The sequence below is a fragment of the Felis catus genome, chromosome B1 (assembly GCF_018350175.1).
Source record: "Felis catus isolate Fca126 chromosome B1, F.catus_Fca126_mat1.0, whole genome shotgun sequence".
Classification (NCBI taxonomy): Eukaryota; Metazoa; Chordata; class Mammalia; order Carnivora; family Felidae; genus Felis; species Felis catus.
In genome coordinates this window covers 101,426,791-101,453,216 of record NC_058371.1, presented here as the reverse complement: position 1 = coordinate 101,453,216, position 26,426 = coordinate 101,426,791, and the positions used below count along the sequence as shown (strand labels likewise).

The window sequence follows — 26,426 nt, the reverse complement described above, 5'->3', positions numbered from 1 at the left end:
ATTGAGTTTGAAGTGGAAAGATATTCAGACAATTCCAGCACAAGCTATAGAGACTATGTCTCTTGGTAAGAAGTGTCCCGGGCCCAAGACCCAGTCTTGTGTGACCCAGCGGGGAATCAAAAGACTGTATCTTCAGACTGCCTTTCTCAATAGATTGGCTCTTTCATAGGAAACAAAGTAAAATTACGAGAGTCACAATATTAAATGAGTTAGAAAATATATACTTAATTACCCTGAGACTTTTTATCCATAGCAAAGCTTCATAATGAAGCATAAGGATACAAGATTTATAATCCATGTTTTATTATCTATGAGCAATTGAGCAATTTTTAAATTTCTCTGAACTTTACTTTTCTTGTATGTAGTAAAATGGAGCTAATACCACCAGCTTCCAAGTTGTAACATATTAACTGAGATAACATATGTAAAATCCCTACCACCTCCCAAGACAGTCATTAAATGCTCACCTGCAGGGTCAAACTTACAAGAAAATCTGGGTAGTATAAGTGCCTTTCTTTATAATAAGAAAACTAGCAAATAAAGTATTACTAGGCAATTTTATTTAATACTTTACATATCTGAATAACTGATTAAAAATCAAATGTTTATCAGTTTTTAAAGAGTTGCACAAAAGGAAAATAATGGGGAAAGTAATAGCCTGTTTGCCAAATTCAATTGGATGTGGGCTCAGTTTCATTAAACCTAAAAAAAATTCTAAGTCTTTAGATGCTGAGACTCCAAAAAGTAGCAGTTGGAATTAATACTGGTTTTGGATTCACGATTCACAGAAATCATTACATTTCCTTCTTGATGCTGTAGATGTTTAACAACATGTTGACGGAAGCCTAACTTCTTGCATGGATTACACATCAAAACACCAATTTGCAAAAATAAATTAGAAATTGACAACAAACACATTCAGATATTATGGAACTGTATAACAAATACAAAGTTATTAACTTTCCACAGGGATTAAAAAAAGTATTAATAAAGAGTGGTCTTTTTCATCATCCTCAAAAATTCTTCCTCACTTATTTCTCCATCCCTATCACGATCAGCTTCATCAAGCATTTCCTATAAAACAAAATGTAAATATGGTATGTGAAATCATTAAAAATGAATGATATAATATTCAAATATATATACAAATTTTATTTTGAATGTATTTGAGTCCATCTAAGGAATATAATTGTAAATTATAATATATATAAATTACAATTTTATATACTATATATAAATTACAATTGTATATATACATGTAAGTTATAAAAATCATAAAAATAAGTAAAATTTACCTGAAGTTCATCATCTGTTAAATTTTCCCCTAGTTCCTTAGCAACCCTCTTGATATTGTTTAGTGTTATGCTTCCAGTATCATCATCATCAAATAATTTGAAAGCCTTCAATATTTCTTCTTTCTCACTCTTTAAAAACAGAAACAACTAACTGTCATTAATCTTTCATTTATTTATTCTATCAAATTGGACTTATGGGTGTTTGAGGTCTAGAGCAGCAATCTGCCAAGTAGTTGCATTCATTTACTGTTCTAACTTTTAACAATTATTCCAAGGCACTCACATCTGCTCTCAGGGTATTTTAATTCAGAATTTGTTAAAGTGGAAGAGGCAAGGGTGATAAAGATAATGGATCTCTATTAACTCCAGTAATTGATACCAACTACCAAAAAATGTAAGCTCTAACAGGGAGGTTGTCTCATCCAGTGCTCTCTAGAACAGTGCCTAGCAAAAATAGGCACTCAAGAGGTGTTTGCTGAACTCAAGGCTTCAACGTGCTGACCCCATTTTCTTTATCCAGCCATTTATCTTTATTATTTCCTAACAACCTTCTCCACACTGGACAGTCTTTATTACTACCCTGAAAACATCTTTAATCTTGCTATTCCTGTCTATCTAAATCCCACCCATTTTTAAAGACCTAGTTCCAATTCATTGATTGCTCCAGCCAAAAAAAAAAAAAAGTAGAAGGCTATTGCTTGTATTTCTTTGAAAAACAAAATCACTACTATACCATTTTTACACTCATTATGGCAAAAAAATCTTCGAAACTAATGGTGCCATTTCCTTCTTTGTCCATTTCAGCTATCATTTTTTTAATTTCTTCTTTCTTTGGTTCAAATCCTAATGCTTGCATTGCAATCTGAAATAGAAAGCAAATAAATAATATGCCATGGTCTCATTCCTAGCTTTTAAATTACCTAATAATTACTAGATTTTCTCTTTTTTACTATGGACTAGGCATAAACCTAGAAAGTCAGGTCAGCAGGCCTAGGTTCCAATTCCACTATGCCATAGGATATGTTACTGTTACACCCAGAGTTTTTGGTGTAATCATTCATAAAACAAGAATAAATGCCTAACAAGATATAATTTTGTTAGTATGGGGCAGGTGCATACACTGAAGGTGTAGGTGTCCACAATGAAGAGACTTTATATCAAGCTTTTAGAAGGCTGCTGTTAAAGACTGAAAGATTTGTTTTTAACATGTTTTAGAATTAGAAGTAATTTCAAAACCTTCAATTCTTTCACATCTATGGTTCCAGACCCATCAACATCAAATAAATCAAAGGCCTCTTTAATTTCTTGCTTTTGGGTTTCATTCAATTCAAGTTTTGCTGCCCTTTTCTTCCATTGGTCTGAACTTGTGGATGCCTGTAATAAACACACATGTGCATGAAAAACTACGTAACAGGAAAAGTTACCAGAACCAGAAAAATTGATAAATACATAAGCATGTTCAAGAACCCTATTCCCTAGTACATAATGACCATCAACAATTTCCACCTTTTCCTTTTGCTAACATTTATGCTATTAGTTATTAATATCTTGGTGGAAAGCTTGGTTCTTTTTACCACTTGTTTTTCCTTCAACCTAGTAGAACATTAGATGTTATGTCAGAATGGACTGGCCTTACTTGGTATATTTGAAAACAAGTGTTTAAGGCATACCTTTTACCTAGGCCTATATATCTCATAATAAGATTTATTTTGTGGGATATGCTTGACTGAAACATGATATCCTTTCCCACCTTTTAGCGTACTTTCCTATATTGCAGAGGCTAAGAAATGAAAAAACTACATCTTCCAGGTGAAAAACTACTCCAGCGATCTGGATAAGAATAAATGTTGGGCCAATTATCAATATCCAGGTAAAGTGGAGGTCATCTGCCTGCTGTGTGCCATTTTCTGCTGGCAAGCAAGGTCACAGAGTTACTCCTGGGTGGTTCTGCAGCCTTATTTCAATATCTTGTCTCCCCATCTTTAGGTTAGGAAGCCGTGGCGGCAGAGACGGCAACTGGACTCCACGTTCCTGTGCACCTAGCCTCGAGTTTCGCGTGGTTTCGTTGTGGTAGCCGCAGATTCTTGATCCTTGGACCGCAAATCCACTGGTGTGGTCTTCAACTCCACAGTTTAGCCTTCACAACCTTCACCTTCCCAACAGTAGCAGAATTCGTAGCTATCCCGGCCAGTCACTTTTTCGGAGGTCAGGACCTCTTTCCTAGAGACCTAGACCCTCCAACAGATTTTAAGTTTCTTATTCTCTGTATTCAATTCCTCTCTGGCCGAACAGTGGTTTCATTTCCATCATAGAACCTACAGCGGAGTGCTGGTATTAGCAGTTGGCGGGGATAAACCGGAGACCCGCTCTTGCGTCCTTAAGAGCCACGGGCAATGTGCTTCTATTTGACCACGAGAGGAGGAGTTACTAAACGACACTCGAGGATCAGGAGGTGAGTAATATATTTCACATACCAAAAACAATTCCTTCTCTGCTCCGGGGAGAGATTTCAGCACCAGCCCTGGCCCAACAAGCGGTTACAGCTTCACACTCACCATGTCACCAACCGGTGCCCTCAGCCGGGACCTCCCGATCTCAGCCGCCGGCAGCGCAGCCCAACGGCTGTCTTCACAGTTCAGAAACCGTTGCTAAGGCCGCTCTCGCCTGCCTCACAAGCAGCCCCGCCCACCGAGGCCTACTGATTGACAGTAGTCCCACCCAATAGTCAGAAAAGAAGGCCCTTGAGGCCAGCCCCCTCTCCCCACTCTCTATCAATAGAGTAACGCTCTGCCCTTCCCAGCCAATCCTTAAGCAGAACTTTTCCTCTGGTTTCTTAGCGACCAGCCCCGCCCAGCCGGCCCTCTCGCCCCGCTTCGCGCATGCGCAAAATGCCAGCGGGGAAGGGGGCGTCTACGTCCCGGCGCTCTGGCGTCCAAGGGCCGGCCAGGACCGCGACTGGCGGTGGGAAGCTGGGAACTGGAGCCTCGGGTGAAGATGGAGAAAAGAGCGAGGTTAGTAACGAAGTGCTTCCACTGACTGCTAAGTCTTCAGTGCAGCCTTATTTGCTTTTTTGACCTCTTCGTGCCCGGGGTTATGATTGAGAATCTAGGGCCTGGCGGGCCGGGTAAATTTAGTCCAGTTTTGGTTTACCATCCGACTGGGATTACCAGAGGTGGAGGGGACTGCCCTTTCCATGCGCCCCTAGATATTTCTCAACTTCCACAGTGCCTGGGGATTGGCCTTTAACATTTCCCTCTGGTTCGGAGAGATTCTGGCGCGTTAGGGGTATGACTGGAAAGGAGTGGGGATGGCGACTGGAAGGAAGCCGGATAAGGTGTTGTGATGCACCAAGCCTCACTGCATAGGAAAGGGTTTTTACCTGTGTTGTAGTATTTATTCGCCGAGCAGGACTTTGGCCCCACCCATATTACTGTCAGACAGACACCGCCCCCCAACCCCCACCTCATCCCCAGCCATTCCAATGGTTTGAATCCCAAGATTTTTTTTCAATTTTTTTTTTTGGTTTTTTTTTTTAATTTTTGGGACAGAGAGAGACAGAGCATGAACGGGGGAGGGTCAGAGAGAGAGGGAGACATAGAATCGGAAACAGGCTCCAGGCTCCGAGCCATCAGCCCAGAGCCTGATGCGGGGCTCGAACTCACGGACCGCGAGATCGTGACCTGGCTGAAGTCGGACGCTTAACCGACTGCGCCACCCAGGCGCCCCTTGAATCCCAAGATTTGACCGGCTTTCCAGCCATATCCAGCATAGATCCATACTCATGAGTCAGTCAGACACAAATAGTCTGATAATCCAATAGACTCAGGATTTAGAAGCCCATAACTGCTGTAAATCGAAGCAAATTTTTGCCCAGAGGGCCAGACTTGCTGGTTTGCCCAATCATGAATGTGGTTAGGGACCAGCTTAAGGGTGGGAAAAAATGAGGTGGACCTCTGACTTCCTGGTAGGAATGAAGTGATGATAGCCCTTTAAAATTTCTAACCCTAATAGCTTACACATCAGGATTCTTTTTATGCCTTCTGCAGTACCTTCTGCAGAGTAAGTACTTTATTTAACAAAACTCATACAGGCTTCTCCAGCAGTGAGTGGATTCAGAAGGAACATTAACTTTTGCCTAGATTTTTTTTTCCTTTATCCCACTTACTCCTTGAAGTTAGGGCAAGAAAAATGTGCAAAGTACATTCTTGAAGCAGTCTCCCAAATCACTGTTCATACTGTAGTAAATAGAAACATGGCACATTTTCTAAAACCATCATCCTGTCTGGTTCACATTATATCCTAGTCAGACATCCAAGCTTTGTAATCATAGATAAACAGCTCATTAGGATTCTGGAAAATAGGTAAGGTTATTCTAATATGAGAAGTTTTTTTTTTTTTTCTGTATTAAGTTGTCCCAGTGGAAATTAAAATGATGCAAGTTCAAGATATTTTGTGAACTAAGTAAAAATATTCATTCACTTATTATAATACAGCTGACTCTTGAACAACATGGATTTGAACTGTATGGGCCCACTTACACATAGATATTTTTTTGGAGATTTGCCACAATTTGAAAAGACTCCGGTTGAACCTCATAGCCTAGAGATGTTGAAAAAATTTAAGAAAAAGGTATTATTATAAAAACACAGTATATAATACATATGACATAAAGTATGTGTTAATCGACTGCTTATGTTATTGGTAAGGCTTCCAAACAACAGTAGGCTATTGGTAGTTAAGTTTCAGGTGAGTTAAGAGTTATATTCGGATTTTCAGTTGTGCACTGATTGGTTGGGGCCCCTAACTCTCAGTGTTTAAGGGTTAACTGTGTATTGATTTTTCAGGCCATTGGTCTCACTGGGAAAGTTCCTTTTGATCACTTTCAAGGACATTTACTGCATCTTTTCTACTAATATTTTCAGGATTTCTGAGACCCAGAAATAAATAGTGACCAAACATATAGAACCAGATTCTAACCTAGATAAAGTTTGATCTCATGGCAATTAAAAGGCTGAAGTAATATATTAACCTGCTTTTATATCACTTTATGATTTAGGTTCTTATATTTGGGAAATTAACTTCTAGTGAAAATGATTTTTTAATTATAGGCTCAGATTACAATTTCTAGGTCTTGGGTAGGAAGTACTTAGTCTTGAAAAATAGCTGTTATTAATGTAATTGTATTATAAAACAATAATAGTAATGATAATTAATCTAAGAAAATATTAAATCCATTGGCACTCTTAAGTAAATCTATAATTATTTAATACTTTCCACATGTACTGTGCCAACTATTGGGTGAGTTTGAAAGGAACTGAATGTAGAGTATAAAGAAGAATAAAAGCAACCCACAGATTAGTCGGGGAGAAAGGCACAGACACAAATACAGAATTTGAAATTCAGGGTGCTAAGTGCTTCAGTAGGTGTGTGTAGAAAGTGCTTGAGCACAGGAAAGAGGCACTGTTCCTTCCTGGTGCATTGGAGAAGGTTATATTCAAAATGTGGCATTTGCCTTGGGTCATGAAAGATACACAGCATTTGCCAAAGTGAAGAAAGGGTAGGATATTCAAATCTGAATATAGCATGTGTAAAAATGAAAATAAATGTGTCTTCTCGTGTGGCAAGATCATAGGGTTTATATGGAAGGGTGGAAAATGAGTCATAAATTACATTGAGGTCCAATTATGGGACACCTATGTCAAGCTAGGGAGTAAAGATTTTATTTTATAAGATAAACAGATGTTTTTAGGCAATGGAGTGCTTTGATTAGGTTTGTGCTTTTCAAAGATAATTCTGACAACCATGTGAAGGAGGTACCGTTTTGGAATTATGGGATCTCAACTAAGACAGTGCCATATAAGAATCACATCAACTCTAAAGGTGATTGAAACTTACATTTGTGGTGGGGGAATACTGACAGCACCATCTGTTTAATCTTTTCAGTTTTGTACTTAAAAGTTAAGATTTAGCAAATATGGTGAAAGCCATTTCTTCATTTGCTCACCAGATACTTCTTGAGTGTCTGCAGTATGTCAGACAATATTTTTGTTATGTGGGATACCTCAGTGACTAAAATTATCCTCCTGGGAATTAGATTTCAACAGAGGGAGATAGCTGAGAAATAATAATAGATATGTAAACTGTGTACTATTTTATAAGGTGATAAATGTTATGGAAAAAAAGGAAGTAGAGCAGTTAACAGGAATCCAAGTAGTTAAAGTTCATCCAAACAGTTAAAGGGAATTCTACACTTAGAAAGGAAGAGCTTGTGGTGTTAAATAGGGTGCCCAAGCGTGGGCCTCGTTGAAAAGGGGAAATTTGAGTAAATACTTAGAGGTGGCAAGGCAATAGATTTCCCAGGGAAGAGCATCCCAGAAAGTGGGAGCAACTAGAACAGAAATTATAAGTTAAGGAGCATGCCTTGCATGTTCCAGGAACAGAAAGGAGGCCACAGCCAAGTGCTCAAGGGATAGTGTAATAGGAAACAAAGAGGGGTAAGAAGTGCTAGGAAACAAAGAGGGGTGCAGATTATTAGGGCTTAAAGACCTTAATTTTCATTCCTGGTGAAATGGGAAGGCATTGCAGGATTTTGAGCAGAGAAGTGAAAGGATCTGAGTTAACTGTTTAAAAGGAGTCCTGTGTGAGACAAAGGAGCAAAGTTGCCTTTATGTTCCAAGTTGAAGGTTTTTTAAGTAATGGAATCATATGATTAGACTGCTATATTAGGAATAGATGAGATACGCAAACTATTGATTTTGATGATGACAAAAGCTAATCATACCTGTCAGAAAATAATAGTATTTTTAAAAATTCAACTCCTAAAAAGCAGTGCATGTCTTTGTATTCTAAAACAAATTCCGTATACAGGACTAGACATGATAAGAGGAAAAGAAAGCTGCTTCTGATGTCAAAACCCAGTGAAGTAGTATGAATGCTTCTATTACAGCTTTAAAATGTTCAAGAAACATTAAGCTGACAAGTAAAGTTGTTAAGGATCTCAATAATAAAACAGCTGTTTGTGGAAAACACTGGTGCTGATGTATCTCAGAACAAGAATCAGAGTGTGTCAATTCAATGCCAAGAATAGTTACCAGAGGTGTTTTTATCTTTGGAATTATGTATTTCATCATCCGCTTCACTGTCTTTGCCTTTTTATACTCCACTTTTTAGAAGATGAAGGATTTTTATTTTATGCTAATTAACTAATCTCTCTAAAATAATTACTTAGGAGCTTTTCTAACCTTAGGAATGATAAGACTGGCTTTTTTTTTTTTTTTTTAATTGCTGCTGAAACAGAATAGTCTTCAAATGCTGAAACAGCATTTCTCTTGAATATTTATTTATTTGTTTATTCATATTTTATTGAGTAGAATTGACACACAGTGTTACATTAGTGTCAGGTGTACAACATAGTGATTCCACAGCTCTGTATGTTATGCTATGCTTATCACAAGTGGAGCTACCATCTGTTGCCATACAACACTTACAATACCATTGACTATATTCTTTATGTTGTACTTTCATCCCTGTGACTTATTCCTTCTATAATTGGGAACCTGTACCTCCCACTCCTCTTCACCCCTTTTTAACCATTCCCTTCCCTCCAGCAACCACCAGTTTTCTGTATTTATGGATCAGTTTCTGCTTTGTGGTTTTTTTTTTTTTTTATGTTACATAAAAGTGAAATAATTGAATATTTTTTAGATCAGTTGAAATAATTGAATATTTTTTAGATCAGTTTTATGTAACTTTTTGTCTGTAGATTAGTTTTAGTAATTTCGTGTCTTCTCTTGGAAAACCTTTTTCACATAAATTAAATACAGACTTTGAAAGCTTGAGTAAGTTTGAAATAGCCCATGGCTTTTTTCCTTTTGCTCTAAATTCTCTGTAACTTTTCCATTCATATAGTAATATCTTGTGATTTAAACATAGTATAGAGGGGGCACCTGAGTGGCTCAGTTGGTTAAGCAGTGTACTTCAGCTCAGGTCATGATCTCAAGGGTCGGGAGTTCAAGCCCCATATCAGGCCCTCTGCTGTCAGTGCAGAGCCTGCTTCGGATCCTCTGCCCCACTCTCTGCTCCTCCCCTGTTCATGCTTTCTCTCTCACTCTCAAAAATAAATATTTAAGGAAAAAAAAAGACGGATTGTTAAAAAAATTTATAGAGAGGAAACCATAACAGAGACTCTGATACTTAGAGAAAAAAGGGCATAGCCATATTAAGGGTATGAACAGGTTTAGAAGAAGGCAATAAGGGGCGCCTGGGTGGCTCAGTCAGTTGATCGTCCGACTTCGGCTCAGGTCATGATCTCACGGTTTGTGAGTTCAAGCCCCGCATCAAGCTCTGTGCTGACAGCTCAAAGCCTGGAGCCTGCTTCAGATTCTGTGTCTCCCTCTCTCTCTGCCCCTCCCCTGCTCATGCTCTGTCTCTGTCTCTGTCTCTCTCTCTCAAAAATAAATAAACGTTAAAAAAAAATTTAGAAGAAGGCAGTAAGGTTTGGAAGTGGGAAATGCAATGGAAGATTCTACAGAAGAGAGGGTGAATTGCTATCATGTTGGGTAGAGGGGCAGCCAGAAGGTAGTATTGTATGGTAGTTAATAACATGGGACTTTGGTTTTAGACAAATCTGGGTTTTAGTTCATAACCTATTACTTACTAGCTGTGAGATTTTGTAAGTTACTTAACAATTTTTCATTTTCATAGGCTTTTTGCACCTCATTATATTGTGAGAACTATATTACATAGTGCATGTAAAGTACCTCATACTTAATAAGCTCTCAAAACATGTTAGAAACAAGCAAAAAGCCAGTCATTTTAAGCTTGTCTTTTCAACAAATTATTCTAGAGCAACTGGATATCCAGGAAGGAACAAAATGACCTCTACCTCACACCATTTACAAAAAATCAGTTTAAGATGAATTGCAAACATAAATGTAAAAGCTAAAACAAAAAGAGCAGAGTTGGAGTTTCACACTCCCTTGCTTCAAAACTTGCCACAAAGCTATAATAATCAAAAAAGTGTGGTCCTGGCATAAGGATGGACATATAGACCAATGAGATAGGATTGAAAGTCCACAAATAAACCCAAAAGTCTATTGCCAATTGATTTTTGACAAAGATGCCAAAACCACTCAATGGTGAAAGAATAGTCTTTCAATAAATGGTGCTGGGACAATTTGACATCCAATGCAAAAGAATGAAGTTGGTCCCCTGCTTCACCCCATATAGAAAAAGCAGATGTATCAATTAACATAATATAAGACATAAAACTATAAAATCCTTTGAGGAAAACACTGGGTCAGATCTTTGTGACTTTGGATTTGGCAGTAGATTCTTAAATATGACACCAAGAACATGAGCAACAAAGAAAAAATAGACAAATTAGGCTTCATTAAAATGGAAAACTTTTATGCATCAAAGTACCTTATCAAAAAAGTAGAAAATACAACATACAGAGAGAAAATGTCTGTAAGTTGTATTCTGATAAGGTTCTAATTTCCAGAATATATAAAGAACTCTTACAATTCAACAACAAAAAGAGAGCCCAATTTTAAAACGGGCAAAAGATTTGAATAAATATTTCTCCAAAGAAAAAATGTAAATGGCCAACTGGTAAATGAAAAGATGCTCAACATCATTAGTCATTAGAGAAATGCAAGTCAAAATCACAACGAAATATCACTTCATATCCACTAAGATGTCTATTTAAAAACAATAACAAAACAAAAAAAAATGGAAGATTTGTATTGGTAAGCATACTGGGTTGAATAATGTTCCTTCAAAATTTGTCTACCCAGAATCTCAGAATGTGATTTTATTTAGAAATGGGGTCTTTATAGAACTTGTTAGTTAAGATGAGGTCATAGTAGATTAGGGTGCACCCTAAATACAATGACTTGTGTCTTTTTAAGAAAGCCATGTGAAAGAGAAGCAGATATTCAAGTTTTGTTACCAAAAGCCACGGACCTCCAGGAGGCAACTCGAAGCTGGAAGAGATTTCTCGAGAGCCTTCAGAAGGATCATGGCCCTGCAGACACCTTGATTTCTTCTGGACTCCAGAACCATGAGAGAATAAAAATGTATTGTTTTAAGCCACCCTGTTTTTGGTAATTTAGTGTAGCTGCCCTAGGAAATCAATACAGCAGGGATGTGGAGAAATTTCTTGCTGGTGAGAAAGTAAAATGGTTTAGCTGCTATAGAAGACAGTTTGGTGGTTCCTCAGAAGGTTAAACATAAAATTACCATGTGACCACTCCTAGGTGTATACCCAAAGTAATTGAAAACAGATATTCAAACACTTGTACACATATGTTGATAACAGCACAAATTCACAATAGTCAAAAGGTAGAAACAATTCAAATATTTATCAGCAGATAAATAAACAAGATGATAAATACATACAATAGAATATTACTCAGCCCTAAAGGGAATGAAGTACTGATACATAATACAGTGTGGATAAACCTCAAAAACATTATGCTCAGTGAAAGGGTATTGTGTGATTCTATTTACATGAAATATCCAGAATAGGTAAATCCATAGAGACATAAAGCAGATTGGTTGCTAGAGGCTGGAGGAGAGAACAGGAAGAGAATGTTTAATGGCTTTAAGGGTTTTCTTTTGGGGTGAGGGAAATGTTTTAGAACTAGATAAAGGTAGTGATTGTACAACACTGTGAATGTACTAAGTGCCACTGAATTGTACATTTTAAAATGGTTTCTGTTATGTGTTCACCTCATTTAAAAAAAAAAGATTAAAACCATAAAATTTTTAGAAAAAGTATAGAAGAATATCTTTTGTAGTCAAGGGTAGGCAAAACTTTTAAAAATAGAACCCAGTAAATGATAATCTTTTATAAAAAGATAAATGAACTAGGGAAGTAGATTTTCAGGAAATACTAAGGGCCACTTGAGGTTTGAAATGACACCAGTATGGTTGTGTGTGTTTTTCTGTTTATTTCAGCTGTACCAGGGTAAGCATGGAGTAGACAGAGAGTTGGATTTCATCAGGCTTTGTGACTTTGCAAGGTGAGTAGGATGAACCTAAAGAGGGATAAGGATTTTGAGGGTATATGTGCAAGGGAGTGATTGTAATTGACAAATAGGAATTTAGAATTTAAACTGAGTAAGTCGAGAATTGATAATATGGGGGTGAGGGGTAAAGGACAGCAAAAACATGCTAAGATCAGATCATTGTAAGATGTCATGGGTCTCAGGATTAGAGTATTGGAGTCCTAGAATATATTTTTATGCTGTCTAGGGATATGTCTGAGTGTATCAAGAGTTTTATTTTTATTTTACAGAATTGAAATTTTCACAAAAGAGCATTTGTACCTGATTTCAGACAACTCATTAAACATTTTCCTAGGCTGTGCTCACTTTTCTCTAGTCCTTGAAAGCTTATAGGAAGCTACTCTTGAGGAATAGTTGTGTTATGGCTTCCTCCTGATCTTAAGGTATCTAAAATAGTAGTGTTCCTCAGCTTCAAGGATGAATCTAGGTATTCTAGAAACAAATTTATCTGGGGCACCTGGGTGGCCCAGTCAGTTAAGCGTCCGACTTCAGCTCAAGTCATGATCTCATGGCTTGTGAATTCAAGCCCCATGTAGGGCTCTTGCTGACAGCTCAGAGCCTGGAGCCTGCTTCGGATTCTGTGTCTCCCCTCCCCTGCTTGCACTCTGTCTCTCTCTCTCTCTCAAAAATAAATAAACATGAAAAAACAAAATTTAAGTCATCCTAATTGCCAAGGCGCCTGGGTGGCTCAACTAGTTAAGTGTCTGACTTTGGCTCAGATCATGATCTCGCAGTTTTGGCTTCGAGCCCTGCATCAGGCTCTGTGCTGACAGCTCAGAGCGTGGAGCCTGCTTCAGATTTTGTGTCTCCCTCTCTTCCTGCCCTACCCCTGCTTGCGCTCTCTCTCTTTCAAAAATGAATAAGCGTTAAAAAAAAAAGAGTAATTAAATAAATAAATCATCCTAATTGCCATACATCATTTTAAAAAGCTTCTGAAGGGGGCACCTGGGTGGCTCAGTCGGTTAAGCGTCCGACTTCAGCTCAGGTCATGATCTCGTGGTCCGTGAGTTCGAGCCCCGCGTCAGACTCTGTGCTGACAGCTCAGAACCTGGAGCCTGTTTCAGATTCTGTGTCTCCCTCTCTCTGACCCTCCCCTGTTCATGCTCTGTCTCTGTCTCAAAAATAAATAAACGTTAAAAAATATATATATATTAAAAAGCTTCTGAAGAAAAGAGAAAAGAAAGAAACAAATTTATCAGATGAAAAGCAAAACTCTGAATTGTTTTCTTTTAGATATTTTGGATTTAAAGGATTGAGATAAAAAATATCACTCAAAGAATTACAAAGTCTTAGAATTAGAAGAGAAGTTTATATTATTTACAATTTCAGTTCTAGTGCTTTAACTGACAGCTCATATTTCATAAGACAGGTCATTTTATTATAGACAGCTTTTCAATTAGTGGGTATTTGTTAAAAAATTCTTTTTACTGCGAGAAAGTTTTTCTCTTGTAAGTTCTTACTAGTCTTAGATGTAGATTTTGAAATATTATGTGGAAAAAGCCTAATAGCTCTTGAACTTCTCTTTAAGTAGTATTTTTCCCCATTACATTCTAACCAATAACCAAGTCCATCTTCTCACCTGCATCCCTCTTCCACATTCCTTATCTAGATAACTGTAGATGATTCTTAGCTGGCCTCTCTGCCTCCAGTCAGGCACCCATCCAGTTCATTCTCTGTGCTGTTATCAGAGTGGTGCTATTTCCAAAACACTAGTAGTAGTAGCGGTGGTACTCAGAAGGGATTATGTGCCAGGCACTGTTGTAAGCACTGTACTCGTTTACTCCTTATAATAACTCTAAGAAGTAGATTGTGCTATTTTCCTCAGTTTCCAGATGCAAAAGCAGGATAGAGTAGTTAAATCATTTGATGAAGTCTACACAGCTGGTAAGCATTAGAGCCAAGTTCAAGCCCAGACTTCTAGATTGAGAGCGCAGGCTTGCAAACTCTACATCAAACTGTTTATTAATCTTCCTTACTTAAAACACTTCAGTGATTGATTCCCATTATTGGGTCGGGTTTGACATGGCACATGATGCCCTTCATGCTCCAACCTGTTTCTCTTCTAGAGCTTCATCTCCCATTTCTCACTACTTTCTTTATATTCCTGTGAAACTAAACTACTTGTATCACCCAAATACACTGTTTTTTCACATATATATGTGCATTTACTACCACCTTCTTCAATTTGCTCTTTTGGATTGTTCTTCAAGACTCATTTCAGGCATTGCTTCCTCTGGAAACACTACCAGGATTATTACCTGCATGATTGAATGAAGTGTTTCTTACCCACATGCCCATACCTTTATCGCAATATCATTATAATACAGTAACATTGTACTGACCATATTTAATGGAAACTACATATATCAGAAACTCCTCAAAGGCAGGGACTATATCGGATTTTTCTTTTATGAGCAATTATAACCATGAAGTACACTGAATAAAGTTCCAAGTTTTTATTTTATTTGCAGATGATGATTCATGGTGATGGCTTGCAGGGTCATAAATAAAAGAAGGCATGTGGGACTTCAGCAACTTTCATCATTTTCAGGAACAGGAAGAACCTTCCTAGGCCCAGTAAAATCATCTAAATTTATTGTTGATGAAGAGCGTCATGAAAGTATATTAATCAGTTCAGTAGTAAGACTTCTTGAAAGTTTGGATTTAACCAGTGCAGTGGGACAACTTCTCAATGAAGCAGTTCAAACACAAAATAACACCTATAAAACTGGAACCAGTACCCTTTTGTTTCTTGTCGGTGCATGGAGCAGTGCCGCTGAAGAATGTCTTCATTTGGGTGTCCCCATTTCATTAATAGTGTCTGTAATGTCAGAAGGCTTGAACTCTTGCATTGAAGAGGTAGTTTCCCTTCAAGTACCTATCCACAATATATTTGACCATATAGACAGCACAAAGACATTTTCTGGACTTGAAACATGTGGTGTCAGTTTGTGTCCTTTTCTACAGATCCCTTCAGATACTGGTTTACAGAAGGCGCATGATCTCAAGGATGTTGCCTCTCCATCACTGACCGTTTACAACCTTTCTGGGATACCTGTTAGATCACCTAAACTCTTTAGACCTCAGGCTGAGGATGAAGCAAATAAAAACACATTACAGAATCCTCAAACTCTGAAAAAGAGTCTGCTCGCCGACAGCCGCTGTAGAAAGTCAATACTAATCCACAGTAGGCATTTTAATAGGACAGATAGTAATCGGTGGATAAACAAACCAGAGGGATTTCTAGAACAACATGGTGCAGCTACTCCCCATACTTACAGATGTAATGATTTGGTAGAGTTGGAGATGGGTTTGAGTCATGGAGATCACAACAGCATGAAATTAGTAGATGCAGCAGTTCGACTACAATTTCAGAATGCAAGTACGCAACAAGGCAACTGTACAATACCATTTATGTTCGACATTTCAAGAATCTTCACTTGCTGTTTACCCGGTGTACCTGAAACTTTTTCTTGTGTCTGCCCAGGATATATCACTGTTGTATCAATATCTAATACTACTCTGATCAAGGAATTGCAGAATCAGCCTGTCCAGATTATTCTCATTGAGGGTGACCTCACAGAGAATTATCGCCACCTGGGATTTAATAAGGCTGCAAATATTAACACGCTATTAGAAAGTATGAAGGTTCAACAAGACAGCTCAGAAGAACAATGGACAGATTATGTATTACAGGTATTAATCAAGTTCAATGTGAACCTTGTCCTGGTACAAGGAAATGTGTCTGAAGATTTAATTGAAAAGTGCATGCACAGTAAGCGGTTGGTAATTGGCTCAGTGAACAGCAGTGTGATGCAGGCTTTCGCGGAAGCTTCAGGAGCAGTACAGGTGGCCTACATTACACAAGTGAATGAAAACTGTGTGGGCAGTGGGGTCTGTGTGACCTTCTGGAGAAGTATTCCCTCAGATGTCATAGATAGGATCAACATACTGACAATCTTGATAAAAACAGAAGGAATTAATTTGGTTACAGTAGTGCTCACTAGCCCACTCCCTGCACAGATGCAAGCCAGAGAAGACAGGTTCTGGACTTGTGCCTATCGTCTGTATTATGCTCTAAGAGAGCAAAAGGTCTTTCTTGGAGGTGGCGCAGTTGAATTTTTGTGTCTTAGCCATCTTCAAATTCTTGCAGAGCAATCACTGAGTAAAAGAAACCACGTCTGTTCAGGATGGCTTCATAATACTTCCTCTTGGCTGGCCTCATCTCTGGCACTATACAGATCAACTGTGCTGAAATGCCTGGCAAATGGATGGCACAAATACCTTTCAGCTCTCATGTATAACACTGCCAATTGCTCATCAGAATTGGGAGCCAGCACAGTCATTCAACAACATCTACAAAGTGCCACAGACTCTGGCTCTCCTTCATCTTACATCTTGAATGAATACAGTAAACTAAATAGTGGAATTTTTAATTCAGGCATTTCAAATAAACTGGAACAGATTCCAAGCGTTTATGACATTGTTACACCAAAGACTGAGGCGTGGCGCCGAGCTTTGGATTTAGTGCTTTTGGTACTTCAGACAGACAGTGAAATTATTACTGGACTTGGACACACACAGATAAATTCACAGGAAACAGAGGGCTTTTTATTTTTGTAGTGTTATTGGCTAAGTCTTTGGAAAATAATCTTTTATAATGTATCTTGCTAATAATAAATTTCCTAGTAGCCAAGTCATAGTGCCTAAAATGCCAGCTATTACCAAGAAGAAAATTACTGATGTCTGTCAACAACTGCAGGGTCTGAGATTTCACCAGACTTACAGGCTAACAGGTGAGCCTGTTACTATTTCATGGGATGCTACAGGATACATGAGACACCTGGGCCAGAGACAAAGCACTTTTATTATTCACAAGCAAAAGTGGTAGCCAGGGCTTCCTGTTGGTTTGTATCAGTGATGGAAGCCAGCACACACACAGTGATGGAACCCACACACAGTGGGTTGTGTTATAGAAAAGGAGCACTGAATATGGGACTTCCACTGCTTTTATAGTCAACAGAAACAATCCTGTTCTTTGTCCGGGGGGAGTTGTTACCTCATGCCTCAAGGTTGTTCAGTGTAAATACAAGCCAGAGACATGGACTGGGTAAAGATAGGTCAGGTCCTTGTATTCATGGCATACCCAGAAATATGCAGTGTCACTCAGAGCCCATAATGGATGGCCTCTTCCAAATACTCCTTAACCTGACGTGCTCTTGGCCAAACTTGAATTTTCATGTAAGAATGCCACTCTCTTGGCTAGTCCAATTAATCTGACAGGTTGTTTAGTCAATACCAAATCTATTTAATTAGTTTCATATAGCAGTTAATTAAGGCTACTGTCAGACTCTGAGCAGCAGGATGAAACTGGTCTGTAGTATTGATCTCAGTGATGCCCCCTAGGGTCTTGAATTTAGTCAATTTTAAATTCCAAGGGAGGGGTGTCTTTTTATTAGCATGAATGTACTGTAAGACCAATGTGTCATACATTATGACCCATGCCAGGAAGCTTTGACTGAGTTGTTAATCTTCAATGTCACTGACAAAATTACAGGAGGTAATAGATGGCCAAAACACATCCCCAATCCCTAATGGAGAGACCTACTGTGGCCCATTTTCCCCACATACAAGCACATCCCAACAGGGCGAGGTCACTGTACTTAAAGATTTGTTGTGAAACCTAATTTGAATAACCATTATGTGATTTGATTAAGTCACATAGGTAGTGTCACTCAGTGGTTGCAGCCTTATTGCTATACACGGTGAAATCCAAGGCTACTCAAACATTAATAGAAGTATAAAATCAGTCAGATTGAAACTAGGTTGTCCTGGTTCCTGTGTTTGTACATTTTCATATCTAGAAGCTGCCATTGATAGCATTATGAACTGCCTCCAATACTGAATAAGAGTCTTATTAAGGAGACAACTTTTGTTTGTTTGGCTCTCAGAGGAATTAAGTGCTATTACTCTGTCTAAATAATCTTGAGAAACTACTTGGCAAACAAAGTTCTGAATTTTGTTCAGGTTTATCAGCCACTTTTACTGGTAGAAGAAGATAATAGCCACAGTCAGAGCTACTGATCATTGACACAGGCTTCTAACTTAACCACAAGAACCATCATCTATTTAGTGAACATTTGGGACATCAGAACATTGAGGCACTCACACTAAATCCCAACCTGCCAAAGAATTAGGGTAGGTTAGGGCGTGGTAGTAGATGGCAGGACGTTTGTCTCATTTCTCTACATGCAGTAATACCCTGAATGGGAAAATGTCCTCTGGCACTTTATGACCATTTGTAATATAAGCATGTTATATATTTTCATACAAATTTATTCTAATCTTAGTTTGGACTTTAGTCACTTTTTCCCCCTATGGGAACATGGACAAAGAAGTTTAACACTGGCACATTAGGGTTTTTAACAGTTGCCAAGAGATTGTTATCTCCCTGCATCCAAGGAGGCTCTTTTTTTCTTTCTTGGCCCTTGTCTTCAGTGTTGATGTCAACTTCTTTCCTGGGCACTTCCCAGTATCTGGGGAACACCCAAACTGGGGATCTTTCTTTTTGCCCTCCATATAGCACTGTACCTCCTCAGTGTCCTACAGCCCTTGGTACCTTTGACCACCCTATGCCTAATACCCATTTCCCCTAGAATGGGAACTTGGGCACCTGTATCTAACAGAGCCACTTTCTTCCCCCAAGTTTCCCCACCACACTTGGCTTTTTCCTTAAAGCAGCTAAGGTCAGGGTGAAGGAGTTACCAAGAAGTGCAGAGGGAGAGAATGGTTCTGTGCCAGTAAGCAATGCTTTGCATTTAATTTTGGTTTTGATCAGCTGCCCAACTTGTGCTCAACAAACCTACAATTTTGATCTGCTCAAAGTTTTAGTTACTCATTGCTGGCAGCATTTGTTTCCACTTTGAGGACCCCTTGACTTAGCAGCCACAGCCAAATTTCTTCTTGGCTAGAGCCGTGGGGGATGCTGCCTTGTTATATTAATATTGTTTCTTTTCCCACCCTGAGGCGAGGGAACAACAACCAATACATGATTTGACTGGTTTGTTTTAATCTTACTTCACACTGCTTATCCTCCACACATAATTTAAGAGTGGGGGTACAGTGTGACAGTGGGAACTTATATTCCCCTTCCCCTTTCCAACTACTTAGGTGAAAACATTTACTGTTGGATCTCAGGAAGACTTATCTCTCTCAACCCAGCCCATTGGGTCCCTCATCTTTTCCAGGAAACCATGGCTTTCTCAGCCAAAACTGTCAAGAACTGGCAGGGTCTGAGATTTTGCCCTGTTTACAACCTAACAACTAAAATTCCATGGGATACTGGCAGGAGACATGAGACTTCTGGGTTGGAAACAAATGGTTGTATAGTAGGCAGAGCTTCATGTTGATCCTCTGTCTTTCCAAGTCCCACAGGGGTACCATAAAAGCCCATGATGAATGCCTGCATATACAATGTGTTGTGTTATAGGAGAGGAACACCTAACTTAGGCAATTCACAACTTTTACAGTAAGCAGAAGTAAGCCTGTTCTTTGTCTGGAGTGAGATATTCATCATTGAAGGTGACTCACTGGAAACACATCCCTGAGAAATGACATGGAAAAAGAGAGCTCAACAAACAAAACAAAAAACAAAACCAAGAGAGCTCAAACTCAGCAAGAAAGTGCAGGGATGCTGAGAGCCCATCGCAGAGCTCTATTGCTACTTAGCCATAAATCGAACATTGTAAGAACCAAATTATGTGTGGAGTTGAACATTAGAAGAGCTCTGGGGAAATAATATAGTAATTAAATTATTAATTACCTACCATGTTCCAGGCACTATTCTAAATTCTTTACATATTGTATTAATTTGGTAGGGTTGGCATAACAAAATAGCACACATTAGGAGGCTTAAACAACAGAAATTTATTATCTCCCAAATCGGGGGACTAGAAGTCTGAGATCAAGGTGTGGGCAGAGTTAGTTTCCTCCGAGGCCTCTCTCCTTCACTTGTAGATGGATGTCTTCTCCCTGTGTCTTCATGTCTTCCCTCTGTATCTGTGTCCTAATTTCCTCTTCTTGTAAGGACACTAATGACCTCCCTAATGACCTCATCTTAATTCAATTACCTCTTTAAAAAGCCTGCCTCCAATACAGTCACATTCTGAAGTACTGGGGACTAGGACTTCAACAAATGAATTGAGGGGGACACAATTCAGCCCATAACACATATTACCTCAATCTTTGAAACATTTTCTCCATTGTATAGAGGAGGAAATGGGCTTAATAATGTTAAGAAACTTGCCCAAAATCTTACAGCTAGTAGGTAGTAGAGCAGGAATTTACACTAAGATTTTATCTGCTCCAAAATGTATTTCTAAGTATAAACTGTGATAGGAAGCTTTTTCTGTAAAGTAACAATAACAAAACAAGAAAAGAGAATGTCTAGTTTATAGGGATAATTTAAATATATTAGAAAATATAATTTGGTTATCCTCTACTTAGGTAAAAGAATATAATTTTTGGTTTAATGGTTGTCTTAAATGTGATCACATGAAAACTTTGCACAGATCATCATTCTAGTTATATATACTGTCTTCAAAGTTAAAATAACATTAAGTGTTGAACTGTTTTTTAAAATAAAGTGTGTTATTTTACTTGTGTAGGTATCGATACTTTTACCCTCCTGTATACCATTAACACTTAGTGGGTTTTTTTTTTTAAGTTTTTTTTATTTATTTTTGAGACAGAGAGAGACAAAACATGAGCAGGAGAGGGGCAGAGAGAAAGGGAGACACAATCCAAAGCAGGCTCCAGGCTCTGAGCTGTCAACACAGAGCCCGATGTGGGGCTCAAGCTCACAGACTGTGAGATCGTGACCTGAGCCGAAGTCGGACACCCAACCAACTGAGCCACCCAGGCGCCCAACACTTAGTTTTTGTTAAAGTATTATGAAAATTATGAGCACCACTAATATTAATGCAGATACTTAGCTCACTTTATATAATAGATTTGTGAAGTTGGTATTTGTATGTATTAGTATGATTAAATATTTAGTAAAATTTTGTTATAAATACTTTCGTTTGAAAGTAGAAGTCTCATTTTATTTATTTATTTTTTTTTATGTTTATTTTTGAGAGAAAGGGAGAGACAGACCATGAGAAGCGGAGGGGCAGAGAGAGAGGGAGACACAGAATCCGAAGCAGTCTCCAGGCTCTGAGCTGTCAGCACATAACCCATTGCGGGGCTGGAACTCACAAACCGCGAGATCATGACCTGAGCCAAAGTCGGACGCTCAGCCGACTGAGCCCCCCAGGCGCCCCTAGAAGTCTCATTTTAATATAGATTTTGTAAATTCATTTTGTTTCCAGATTATAAAAAAACTTTTTACTGTTGTGTGGTTTATCTGCTATTTTTCCAATTTTTTTAAGGAGTGCTTTTAAGTTGTAATTACTCAAGGAACTGTTCTGTCCTTGCAGACTGAGTCCCATCCCACACATAAACTTGATTCATTTAAGTAAGTGAGTTTTCTAAGAAACCCTGTGCATAAGCAGGTAGACATTTTTCAAGAGACCAAAGAAGTGTTGACATCTTTGAGACCAATCTGCTTCTTTAAAATTATAGACTACAAAGAGGTTTGCAGTTATCTTACATCACATTATAGCCAGTCTTCCTAATGATAAATAACTCTTTCTGGACCAGGGGTTCACTAGCTCTTCAAAAAATAATCTTCAAGAAATTCTAGCAAAGGAATCCCTACAAATACCAGAATATGGGCAGGTGTACCTGCCTACCTCAATGCTGAATGGATGCAGGATCAGCAGAACGGAAGTGGGAAGCAGCAAGAATGAAGGGGTTACTGGCAAGTCACTGTGAGCTATATTCCCTAAAACTGTTGAAAGGATTCTACCAGAAAGGAAGTATGGATGAACAGATTTAAGAATGGGCATCGCATTCTGGATGAGTACAAAGCAACAACAAAAACCAAAACAACCTCACTTCTATGTGTTTCTGTGGATGCAAGAGAATTGATTAGTGCTGTAGTGCTCTAAGCTCTGAAGGGTATCAGAACTATTCAGCACATGCTTCTTTCCAGGAGGACTGAGCCACAGTCTAAGAGGGGAAAATGTTGGAAAGAAGTATACAGCAGGACAAAAACATTTGGAATAAAGGAGAGGGAAAACTTACATTGGGAATGGTAAAGCAGTGTCATTTTGTATTAGGCTGGGTGGCCAGCAGACTCAAGAGGGAAAGATCTTCCTCTGTGGAAGGTCTGTAGACTTCTAGGAAACACAGAGCTAAAGGTGGAAAATCTTTCCAACTAGACTTCGCTTTGACAAATAGAGAAGGGTTACACAAAAAGGCTACATTTTTGGTCCTTCATTATAACAGGAGAGAGACCATGGGCCATGAAGTTGAGAAATTGACCCTGGTCCATCCCCATCTCCATAAGAAATCTCTCCTATGTTTGGATCCACAAAAGTCCATGTAATTTGGACATGAGGGAAAAAAGACATTTAGCCTCAAATGACCTTAGCTATTTAACCTCAAATGACCTTAGTATAAGAAAAAAGATTTAAATAGATTAAATAATTTTAACAGACCATGAGAACTTACCAGAAAAATACTCTAGCTATAAAGCAGATGAAAATTAATGTTTTTAAATAAGTTAAATCATTTAGATTGAGCTTTTGAAAAAAACACACATTAGAAATAAAGATGTCAGAACAGATTATAGAATGACAGCTGACACAATTCAGAGAAGAATTGGATGAAACTACACATAACACAACAGCACATAGAGTCCACAGAAAGCATGGTAAAGGAAGTAACCCAGGAGAGGACTCTTTCACAAACCCTTCTAAATTTTCATAACAGAAATCTGCATTGTATCTTTTTTTTTTTTTCAACGTTTATTTATTTTTGGGACAGAGAGAGACAGAGCATGAACAGGGGAGGGGCAGAGAGAGAGAGGGAGACACAGAACCGGAAACAGGCTCCAGGCTCTGAGCCATCAGCCCAGAGCCCGATGTGGGGCTCGAACTCACGGACCGCGAGATCGTGACCTGGCTGAAGTCGGACGCTTAACCAACTGCGCCACCCAGGTGCCCCTCTTTTTTTTTTAAAGATGCTGACCTAAATGGCCAAACTTTACAAAGGATGACTTTCCTATGTAAAGCACAGACCAGTATAACATTAGAGTCATTCTCTGGAACTTTTCAAAACCATTAATGAGTCATGTAAGTTTTGGGGTAGTCCTCTGGCTCACTAGTTCATGCCATTGTTCGACAATAAATGACTTTATTTAGTGAGGGGGAAAGCAGTTCACGGTCTCTCAGAGAGACGATGCCTTGCAGTCACCAAATGACAGGGTTTCCATGAGCATAGCCTTCCAGGCCCACAAACTTTCCTCAGGATAACAAGAGGAGATCATCATCAGAGGAATTAACTCTTGTGCTAACCAAATTCAGAGAATTGTGGAAACCAAGATGCTGATTTTGCATTTATATTTGTAACATGACTATTAGAAAAAACAGAATACTCATATAAACTGAACCAAGAATTGTTTCCTCCTGTGTCTAAAAGTCTCTGGGAAGCTAGGAACATTGTTTGTTGAGGCTGGAATTGAAACCAAGGGACTCCTCTGATGCAGCACTATCCAGACACCCTCTCTTCAGGACAATGCTGGACACCCACCATGATCCAAGGAGGTTGCTCACTTCTGTTGTCATACTCTATTCAGGTGTTAGGTTAATTAAGTAAACACTACTTTCTTTTTACTCAATTCCATTTCAGACCAGCTTTCTGGTGGCAGCATCCTATGGCACCTTTGAATGTTAACTTGCTGATTTGGGAGACATCTCTCCAATAGTGACATCTAATAACCACAATCACCCACTTTGTGATATTTGTTAACCCCCCAGAACTTAACCATATCTGTTCTGGAAGCAACAGATCAGTCCCCAAGGACCAGCTAAAGGCTCTCCCTTTCATGATAAAAGAATGCTAAAGGGGAAGTACCTATCAGCTTCCAGGATGCACTTGTAGTGTGGTGAAATAAGCATTAGACTTAAAACTAGAAGATCTTTTTCATAATCTGACTTTGACCCCTATGTGACCTTGGGCAGGTCACTTAACCTCTTTTAAATCTGTTTATCTGTAAAATGTATTCTTAAAGTGACTTTCAGGTTTAAATTAAATATGTATTATGATAATGTAACTCAACTGCATGCAAATATCTAGGGAAATAAGCATTTGGATCATTGTTATAAAGCAATTTTGTGAGATTTCTGTTTCTTTCCTGGCCTTAAAATTTTAATGATTCTCCTTTGTGCCCCTTCCTCCCTGACTCTCCTTATGGTGATTAGATATAACGCCCAGACCACAAAGGGTCAGCGTGCCAACTTTGGAGATAAGAGCAATAGGAAAGGAGAGTACTAGGCAAGAAGTATTTCACTTCTCAAGGTGACTGGAGGAGAGAAGAACCCAGGCAGTTAAGGATAATAATGATAAAAATTAATAATAGTAGGTTTGGTGTAGTGCTTTACCCTTTTAAATAGTTACTGACCCTGGTAGGCCACTTCTAAGAGAGCGGGACTACTCTCTCCCACATGGGTTTGCTGGCCTCAGGAAGCAAAGTCAAGTGCAAGCTAGGATGACTCAGGAGTGAGCAACAGGTGATTGTAGACCACAACACCCTTGGATCAGCCTACCTTGGAGTATGCATGTGACATCTGTTACAAGTCATGATGTCAAGTTCTTATTGTGATTGCCACCTACTTTACTTTAGTATTTTGTTTACATAGAGCAATAGTTCTCAGCGTTGGCTTCAAATAAGAATCAACTGGGGACCTTTTATGACTGTTAATGTCCTGACCACATCCATAGATATTTATTTAATTAGTCAGAGGTCAGGGCTCTGGGCATTGGTATTTTTAAGAGCTCCCCAGGTGACTGGAGTATATAGCAAGACTGAGAATCATTGACATAAAATGATGATTTTTTCCTTGCTCAGTGTTCCTCAATCCCTGACTACACTGTAGTATCACCTGGGGAGCCTTTAGACAAATTGAATCAGAAGCTCTGGAATTGGGGCCTAGATATGTGGGTTTTTAAACCTTCCCATATGATTATAATGTGCAGCCAGAATTGATCATTGCTACTATAATGTAAATAGACTATGAAAAGATGGTATTTTTAATACAAAGTAATTGCTATCCTTCCTTGGGGCTACTGAAGCCACATGTTCAGGGGAAATGCACAGTTTGCAACTTTGCAAAAATATGAAAACTCATGCACTTAGCTTCAGGCTGAGGAGATAATGTCAGAAAAGAGCAGAGAGATTAGGAAGAATAAAAAAAGAACAAATTGCCATGTATTATTTTATATGAAACAACTTGAATTCCTAAAATACCAGTAATCAACTTTAATTCAGCAATCATCTAAAGAAGGATTGTGCCTTGCAGAATATTGATCACAGATCTTATCTACCATTAAAGACCACTTCTTCATGCCAAGCATAGGCATGATGGGAAGCACTTTGTAGACACTGGCTCACTTGATCTTCATGGCACTTCTGTGAGGCAGGTTCTATTATTATCTTCACTTTACAAATAAACTAAAATGAAGATAATAATAGAAATGATAAATAACAATACAAATAAACTGAGACACAGAGGCTAAGTGTTTTGCCCAAGGTACAAACTATTTAGAGGTATATCCTGGTAGCAGGTCTTGAGAGACCCTGATGGCAGCCAGTGGTCTCTGAAGAAGCAAAACTGCACAGACAGGAAGGTACAATGTGTTGCAAGAGGAATATATTAGAATTTCTCCTGCTTATTTTATTTTTGTAATTTTAACTTTTTTCTTTCTGTTATATAATTTATGTATATTAGTTTGGTAGGACATATATATAGAGAGAAATAAATATGCATATACTGGGGCATCTGATCAAAGTTTGAATATCGCTTCTCCAGAAGCTAATGGGTATACAAATAACAAACACAAATATACAAATTCTACATATGGCCGAATATCAGTCTATTTTGATAGAGTAAAG

General features: G+C 38.6%; 2 protein-coding genes across 19 annotated transcripts in view; one reads left to right on the top strand and one right to left on the bottom strand.

Moving 5' to 3' along the window:
• Window positions 1-205: 205 nt before the first annotated feature.
• On the bottom strand, window positions 206-4,007 carry LOC101090350 (centrin-4). Its single transcript, XM_019829000.3, has 5 exons — window positions 3,851-4,007; window positions 2,532-2,669; window positions 2,029-2,157; window positions 1,296-1,424; window positions 206-1,074 (listed from the first exon to the last, which is right to left on the bottom strand). Exons 1-5 carry the CDS (start codon window positions 3,851-3,853, stop codon window positions 985-987), a joined length of 489 nt encoding a protein of 162 aa, XP_019684559.1. The 5' UTR covers window positions 3,854-4,007; the 3' UTR covers window positions 206-984.
• Window positions 2,668-26,426, top strand: part of BBS12 (Bardet-Biedl syndrome 12) — a 70,176-nt gene continuing 46,417 nt past the window's right edge. For 12 of the 18 annotated variants that reach the window (XR_006596801.1, XR_002741789.2, XR_002741788.2 and 9 more), the window contains exons 1-3: window positions 2,668-3,747; window positions 4,133-4,306; window positions 12,258-12,322. Coding sequence is in view for 3 of the 18 variants with exons in the window: in XM_023252830.2 (XP_023108598.2) it covers window positions 14,849-16,990 (2,142 nt within the window). In the remaining 15 variants the exon portion in view is untranslated. Of the gene's footprint in view, window positions 3,748-4,132; window positions 4,307-11,206; window positions 11,375-12,257; window positions 12,323-14,838; window positions 20,166-26,426 lie in introns of those variants that run through there. The other 6 variants (XR_006596802.1, XR_006596797.1, XM_023252830.2 and 3 more) reach the window with 5 other exon arrangements.

What these genes read in the sequence shown, in the direction of transcription:
- LOC101090350 (XM_019829000.3), bottom strand. An exon ending in TAGATGTGAAAGAATTGAAG is followed by an intron (nt 2,158 to 2,531) that starts GTTTTGAAATTA and finishes TTTCTATTTCAG; the next exon opens with ATTGCAATGCAAGCATTAGG. An exon ending in CCATAATGAGTGTAAAAATG is followed by an intron (nt 1,425 to 2,028) that starts GTATAGTAGTGA and finishes CTGTTTTTAAAG; the next exon opens with AGTGAGAAAGAAGAAATATT.